The 8,442-nt window shown below is 36.5% G+C and overlaps 1 protein-coding gene across 1 annotated transcript; it reads left to right on the top strand.

The window, feature by feature from the left end:
- Positions 1-2,915: 2,915 nt before the first annotated feature.
- On the top strand, positions 2,916-3,960 carry LOC100013123 (olfactory receptor-like protein OLF3). The gene has a single exon (XM_001367473.3). It carries the CDS (start codon positions 2,916-2,918, stop codon positions 3,849-3,851), a length of 936 nt encoding a protein of 311 aa, XP_001367510.2. The 3' UTR covers positions 3,852-3,960.
- The last annotated feature ends 4,482 nt before the right edge of the window (positions 3,961-8,442 follow it).

Below are 8,442 nucleotides of genomic sequence, written 5' to 3'. Positions count from 1 at the left end.
GGTGTTAACATAAAAATTGAAATTAGTATTTTAAAAAAAGAAGAATTTTTATAAATTCCAAACTGTCTTCTTGTAATAGCTAGAATAGCGGAGAGTAGGAAATAAGGGATAAACTTTTCTTGGGATGGAGAAGAGAAAATAAAAGAAAGGATAAAAAGATGAATAAATGATAAAGAGCTTAGTATGGTCCATATACTAGGCTCTAAGCATAGGAGATATAGATAAAGGCAAGAAAGACAGTTCTTGCTTTAAGAAGCTTACTTTCTCATGAGGGAAAATCAGATGGAACTGGAAATGAGGTGATGGGAGGAAAGGAAGTTTGATACCCCACTTTTGGCTCATTCTGAGTCAACAATGCCTATGTCTCTCATATTTCTACTGTCCTAATTCTTGGCAAATGGTCTTGGAAATCAATTTATCCCTTCCTTCTTTACTTCAGTATGGCATCTCCTACACAATCATCCCCTAAAACCATCCTTCTTATGACGAATTCTCTGGCTTCTCTCTTATTGCCATCCCTTCCTCTCTTTAGCCTTATGGTCAGAGTCAGGTGTATGTCCTAGAATTTCAGATGCTAAAGAAGCTTAAATTATCCACCAGGGCAGGTAGCTAAATCCTTCAAAGTTCCTGAGGCCTGGCTTCTTATGGACAGAGCCACAGACAAGCTGCACTTATGTAGATATCTGAATGTATATTTTTGTTATAGATTATATTTGCATATAAGTTTTATTTATACCAGAGTAGCCAGATAATCTGACACTTAAGATCCTCAATAATCTGGTTCTAAGCTATTTTTCTAACCATATGTCAATGTCTTTCTTCTCATGCTTTTTTATGATCCTTCCAACCTAGAGTAGTAGGTGTTCCTAACCTTATCCAATACTCTCCTACCTCCATGCATTTGTCTAAATCAACCTTTATGTGTGGAATCTCATTTCTTTATATTTGCGTTTGTTGGAATCCTTATGCTGCTTCATTGCCCAGTTACCTTCTCTATAATCCCTTCCCTGATTCTCTAAACTCAAAATGTTTCCCTTTCAATTTCTTTGCAACTCTATTGCCTTCTGTATTGGTTTTATTTATCTCCTTTTAAATCAGCCACATTTCTAAACATACTTTATACTTCATAAGCTTCTTAGAATCAAGAATTACATTGTTTTCCAAATTTATATACTCCTCTATCACAGTGTCTAACACAGAGAGGGCATTTAATAAATTTGTTGAATTGATTTGACAGGTGTCTGCCTTTTCTACTCAGAGAAGTGTTTGGGTTTAACTTTGTAGTAATATGTGCCTACCTCTTCTGCCAATTTTTCAAGACAATACTATGGTTGATCTCTGATCTACAAGAATGTTTTCCTATTCTTTGCTTTATATCTAATCAGTTCCATTTTTTGTATCCCTCTCCTCTTCTCTTCCCATTGTCAAGAAGCCTAATTACCAATCATTTGAACTAATGCAGGACTGAGTCTAGAAGACTGATTACCTTACAGATGTTCCAAGGTTTACTTCCATCCCCTCCTATCTGTGCCATCCTATCCTGTCTAACCTATAATCATCCTATCTAGAACATAGCAATGATAGAATTCTCTTTCTTTGAGAAGGAAAAAATCTAAATTTTAATTCATTTGCTAAAAATATCTTTGGAGACTCCCTGCTTCTTCCTGGGTTAGATTAAAATTCTTCTACTTGGCATTCTTAGCTCTCCACAAGCCAGCACCATCTTACTTCTCTCCCACCATTCTGCTCCTATTCGTCTAGATATCTATAATGAGGGGAGGTTGAAAAAGAAAGTGGACACATTATTTCTCCACTGATTCTGACATTCTAGTAATTATATCCTATTGAACCTGTATATACCTTGTTTGTGTATTTTTTTCCATATTATCTCCCCCATTGGATTGTAAGCTTCTTGATAGCTAGGGACTATCTTTTGCCTCTTTTTTCATTCTGAGAACTTAGCACAGTACCTGGTACACAATACATACTTAATAAATGTTTATTGATTGACTAGTTGATTCTTACCATTTTTTCAATATCTATATGGTCTCCAAATTTGGAGGAGGAAGGAGAAGAGGAAGTTATTGGTTCTCTATATTGAACCCCACTTGAGTGCCTTAAAAAGCCTTCAAAATATGTTTCACAAAACTAATATTTTTGCCCTTCCCATCTTCATTTCCATGGCTTAGCAAGTGATTTGATTAGTTTTCTCCACCAACTCCCAAACTGAGAAAACTAGATTTATCTATAATTTATACTTTTCAACATTTTTCTAATATTCATTTGAAGTATTAATAACTACAGAGGAGAAAAGCTAGAGAGGTAGATAGATGGACAGGGAGGAGGAATTAGCAAAATATGAAGTGAGGTTAGAAGACTTCATTCCATTGAGAATTTTGTGATATTGGGAGAAATGTTGGGGAGGAGGAGCTGGGATACCAATAAAAAAAGGATTATGCAAATGGTACACTATGGCAAATTTCAGCAAGATTTCTGAAAATAAGACTCTTAGACACAAGTATAGAAAAAATCCATTTCCCAAAATTGCTAAAAAAATTATTTAATGCCATGAACTTGGGCAAATCACTTAATCTCTCTGGAACTCAGTGTTGTCTTCTGTAAAATAAGGATCTTTATCAATATCATAATGTTAGAGTTATAGACTATAATTATTATTGGTTTTATCATTAATTAAACTATTGTTAAATTATTTTATTTATTTGATTTATTGTTAACTAAATGTGTTAAAAACGGGTTTTGTTTTTGTTTTTATTTTAAGGTAAAACACTTGAGTATTTCTCTTCCATTTCTAAAGAAAGATAATTAAATAGAAAAGTTAATTAATTAGGAATTTTTTTCCTTCTAGAATCCAAGTCTTTCCACTTGTCTCCTCATCCCTATACAATTACCATCATATGGCCAAGTACAACCAGACATGGGTGAATGAGTTCATCCTCTTGGGACTGTCTAATGATCAAAAGACTCAGCTCTACCTCTTTGTCCTCTTCCTGGTCATGTACTTGGTGACTATGTTGGGAAACTTCCTTATCATCCACCTGATCAGGCTGGATACCAGACTGCATACCCCCATGTACTTTTTTCTTAGTGTCCTCTCCATTGTGGATATTTGCTACATGAACAGCACTGTGCCACAAATGCTCATCCACTTCCTATCTTCAAGGAAGTCCATCCCATTTTGTAGTTGTGTATTTCAGTTCTACATTTCACTGGGATTGGCTGGGACTGAGTTCTTCCTGCTGGGAGCAATGGCATATGACCGCTACGTGGCAGTGTGTTATCCTCTACACTACACAGTCATTATGCATGGTGGACTCTGCATTGCTCTAGCTGCTGCCTGTTGGACTGCTGGATTCCTGAACTCACTCATGGAGACAATCATTACCTTTCGACTTCCCCTCTGTAAGAATACTATCAATCACTTTGTCTGTGAGACCCTAGCAGTGGTGCGTTTGGCCTGTGTGGACATTTCCTTCAACAAAATCATGGTGACCTTCTCAGTCTTTGTGGTACTCATGTTACCCTGCTCCCTGGTTCTATTTTCCTATGCCCAGATTGTTAAAGCCATCCTACGTATCCGTTCTGCTCAGGGACGTCGCAAAGCCTTTGGGACCTGTGCCTCCCATCTTACTGTGGTCTCCCTTTGTTTTGGAGCCACCATCTTTACCTACATGTGGCCCCGAGCCACCTCCACAGTTGAACTTGAGAAGATGATATCTATATTCTATACTGTAGTGGCTCCTATGCTGAACCCTCTGATCTATAGCCTGAGGAACAAGGAGGTGATGAATGCCATGAAGAAAGCACTGGGGAGATTCTCTGAAGAAAAATAAAGATCCCAAAGTTTACTCTATTCCAGTCCATGAATTAACTTCCCACCACAAAAAGGGAAACTAAGTAAAGCTGTGATAATCAATTCTTCTCTCTCCAGATATCTGAGAAGGTAGGCAATGATGTCAGAGTCTCTTGAGGTTTATTCTTCAACTCAATATTTGTGGGTGCCTACAATGAGTGGAGCACTAGGTAAGAATGTAGGGAAAATTTTTAAAATAACTCCAAAATAGTCCCTGTTCTTATGGAGCTCACTGTCTAATATGGAATATATGACATTTTCACATAAAAGCATATGGCTTAACATTTCTAGGCTGCATTTTCCCAATGACCCTGCTTTATGCGGACACTGTATAAACTGAGCAAAATACAAAAACATGTGATACAGTGGAGTCAAGATGGTGGATTGTAGGGAAGCCATCCAGCTGACCTCTCCTAATATTCTTCATCATATAACTTTAAAATAAGGCCTCAAACCAAATTTTGTAGTAGCAGAGCCAATGAAATGGCAGGGTGAAACATTTTCCTGGCCTAAAAAGATTTAAGAGGTTGGCAGAAGGAGTCTGTAGCATTGGGATGGGGACCTGTCTGCAGCCCACAAACACTGGAGATGTGACTGCTGTCTCAGCGATAGTGGGATTCAGGAACTGTGAGCCCAGAGATGATAATAATAATAATAATAATCAGACGACTGGTAAGAAAGAAATTGCAGGTGACCTTTTGATGGCACTGGTATACAGCTGGCCCAGACTGGCAATTCTATTGACCATATGCAGTTCTAGATCTCAGTTCTAGGGCAGAGAGGACTGTTGTTGGTCTCTCACAAGGGAACAGGGCCCCCGGTGACAATTCCAAAGCAAAGAAGAGCACTAGCACATGTAGTTTTAGAGGACCAGGGGCCATTCCTTGGGTAAATACTAGATCACAAACCAAGAGAGCTGTGACCATAGTTTTCCCAGGATCACATCACCTTGGCTGCACTACAAACTTGCAGACCACCAAAACAAGCTCTGAGAACAGTAGCACCAAAAAGCTTGAAGTTTGGGACAGTGACTCACTATGTCTCTGTGAGCAGAGCCCAACTTTACCATAAAATTCAAAATTTTTAAAAATAAACTGGAAAAATGAACAAACAAACAAAATATTTTGACCATAAAAATCTAATATAGCAGTGGGGAAAACCAAGACATAAACTCATAAGAAGACAACATGAACACAAATCCAAAAAAGCTTCAAAAATGCTAACTGGTCCCAAGCCCAACAAGAATTCCTGAAAGAGTTAAAAGGTAGTAAAGGAAAAATTGGGTAGAAAAATGAGCGATGTAAGAAAATTATGAAAAGAGAATTAACAGCTTTGAAAAAACTCATAAATGGATGGGAAGAGAGGAGTAGAGGACAATACTTGAACCTCGCTCTCATTGGAATTGGTTCAAAAAGCAAAGAATGCACATACACACAAATGTTCAGTTGTATATAGAAATATAACTTACCCAACAGGGGAATAGGAGGGGAGGAGATGAGAGAAAAAGCTGGGGATTGATAAAAGGGAGAACAGATAAAGGAAGACAATGCTTAGAAACAAAACAGATTTTTGAGCAGGCACAGGATATGAAGAAAGAGGGAGGAAGAAATATAAGTAAACAGGATGGAAGGAAATACATAGTAATCACAACTGTAAAAGTTAATGGGATGAGCTTACCCATAAAAAGAGGCATATAGCAGAATGGGTTAGGAATCAAATCCAGCAATATATTATCAACATTGAGACATATTTGAAAAAGAGAAGCACTCACACAGAGTAATATGCCTCAGCAGAGGGAAAAAAGTCAGGAATAGCAATCATGATCTCAGACAAACAAAAACAAAACCAGATCTAATTTAAACCAATATTCAGGAAAACTATATATTTTGCTAAAAGTTGCCCTAGATGATGAAGTAATGTCAGAAAATTGAATAGCAAGTTTCTTTGATAAAGCGATCATTTCTCAAATATAGATATTGAATACAGAATTGAGTTACAAATTTCTCTGTAAGAAATTTTATTCTCTGGAGAATAAAATATTTTTGTCTTTGGCAAACAGAGTAGGAGGTGGCACTTAAAGATAGCTTCTGAACAACAGTTATATCATCCAGAATAAGGAAAGCAACAATTCTGGTGTATTTTGTCCTAGTCAAACATTTGGAACATTATGTTTTAGGAAGAGCATCATTAAGCTTGTTGTTTAGTGGTTTTTCAGTCATGTTCAATTCTTCCTGATCCCATTTGATGTTTCCTTGGCAAAGGCACTGGAGTGGTTTCCCATTTCTTTTGTGTGTGTGTGTGTGTGTGTGTGTGTGTGTGTGTGTGTGTGTGTGTGTGTGTGTGTAATTCTGTGACTGTCGATGATGAGTCTCCTCATGGACTAGAGATTTGATTATATGTGGGACCTTTCTGTCTTTAACTGTTTAGGTTATATATCAAGTAATAGGATCTCTGGGTCAAAGGATAAGAGGAATTTAGTGACTGTTCTCTCTGAATTCTAAATTTTTTTCTAGAATGATTGGATAAATTCCAAGCTCCAGCTATTATAATTTTAGGTTGATGATCTTCCCTCAATAGCTCTGACACTGACTAAGATTATTAGATTGAAAGAGGAAAAGAATGAAGACCCATTAAGGAGTATACAAAAGGATAGAGCAGGGTCAAGAAAGGTTAGGGAACAGAAAATGAAAAGGTCATCTCAAGTAGGACAGGAAGTTCATTCCTTAGACTATCTCAAATGATTCTCTTTCCTTAAGAGAAGGAAAATGGAATCATTAGAGGGTAAAACAGATGAATAGAGTGGATGGGTGGAAGAGACAAATTGGTAAAAGCTAGGAATTTTGTAGAAGGCTGAAGAAGACATTGATGTGGTTGTAGAGTTGTTAATCATAGCTAATATATGCACATATTTATGTATATTTGCACAAACACATATATATGTAGTACTTCCGTATTTACAAAGATCTTTTCATACATTATCTGATTTGAGATCTGGCAGCCAGGTAGTTGGTTCCACTATATAGTGGATATAGTATTAGACTTGGAATCAGGAAGACCTGGGTTAAAATTCTGCCTCAGACATTTACTACTTGTATGTATCAATTGATCTCTTTTTGGTTCAGTTTCCTGATCTGTAAAATGGGGATAATAATAACACTTACCTCATGGAATTATTGTGAGTTAATATTTGTAATAAGTGCTTTGCAAATCTTAAAAAAACTATATTTGTTGTTCAGTCATTTCCAACTCTTCATGACTGGGGTTTTCTTGACAAAGTTTCCAGAGTGGTTTGCCATTTCCTTCTCTAGCTTATTTTACAGATGAGGAAATAAAACAAATTGGGTTAAATGATTTACTGAGTGTTAACATTATCTGGTAAGTGTTTGAGCTCAGATTTGAACTCATGGCAATGATTCTCCCTGATTCCAAGCCCAGTGTTCTATCCACTATGCCACTTAGTTGCTCAAAGCTCTACATAATTGGTAGCTATTTAATCTTGACATCAGTCTATGAAGTAGCTGTTATTATTCCTGCTTTATAAATGATAAAATGAGATTAAATGAATTGCTCAGAATCTGAGATGTATACTTAGTAAATGTCAGAAAAATTGATTCAACACAAATTATCTTAGCTTGAGGTCCAGTGCTTGATATATTATTTGATCTAGCTGTCTCATTATGGAGAGGAAGTTCAGGGCAGTTGATAAGTTATTAAGAATTGATCATTAGATATATAAAATATATAAAAATATATTTATACATATAAGATATATATATTTATTCACATGTTTATTCAGAAGTAGCTTTAATAAAAAAAATTTTTAATTTCAACTATGATGAAGAATAGGGGAAACTAAGATGATCAGTCCTTCTTGTCTTTTTTTTTTTAAACCCTTACCTTCCATCTTGGAGTCAATACTGTGTATTGGCTCCAAGGCAGAAGAGTGGTAAGGGCTAGGCAATGGGGGTCAAGTGACTTGCCCAGGGTCACACAGCTAGGAAGTGGCTGAGGCCAGATTTGAACCTAGGACCTCCTGTCTCTAGGACTGGCTCTCAATCCACTGAGCTACCCAGCTGCCCCCTCTCCTTGTCTTTTTCATAAAAGTTCACATCACCTAGTTAGCCAATCCTGGGGGATGTGGGTTCTAAATCTGTGCCAGAAACATCCCCTAATGACAGCTTCTAGAAAAGATTCAAATATGCCTTTTCCATATTTGATAATATCCTCATCATTTGCAACATTAGGGTTTTGTGACTTTAAAATGACTTTTAAATATAATGCAACTTTCTGTTTCCTTAACTAGTAGCAAAAAAAAAAGTTAATTGAAGAAACTAGAAAGCATATTAATATTGTTATTATTGTCTTCATCATCATTATGTCATGGGATTAAAATTTCCCAAGAAGAACATTCCTTCAGTGGAATAAAAGTATATTTGCTTCAAAGAAGATATTTAATCAAAGCTTTGTGATCAAGTTAGAGAACTATCAGAATATAAGAGCTGCCATTAGGGGGTGATAGAGACATATTTATGGTGAACTGTGAGCAATGACAACTTTGTATGCTAGTGTTG

The sequence above is a fragment of the Monodelphis domestica genome, chromosome 5 (genome assembly GCF_027887165.1).
Source record: "Monodelphis domestica isolate mMonDom1 chromosome 5, mMonDom1.pri, whole genome shotgun sequence".
Taxonomy (NCBI): domain Eukaryota; kingdom Metazoa; phylum Chordata; class Mammalia; order Didelphimorphia; family Didelphidae; genus Monodelphis; species Monodelphis domestica.
The sequence above is the reverse complement of the archived record's forward strand: the minus strand, read 5'-3'. Positions and strand labels throughout refer to the sequence as shown.

What these genes read in the sequence shown, in the direction of transcription:
- LOC100013123 (XM_001367473.3), top strand. Translation starts at nt 2,916, where the DNA reads ATGGCCAAGTACAACCAGACATGGGTGAATGAGTTCATCCTCTTGGGA.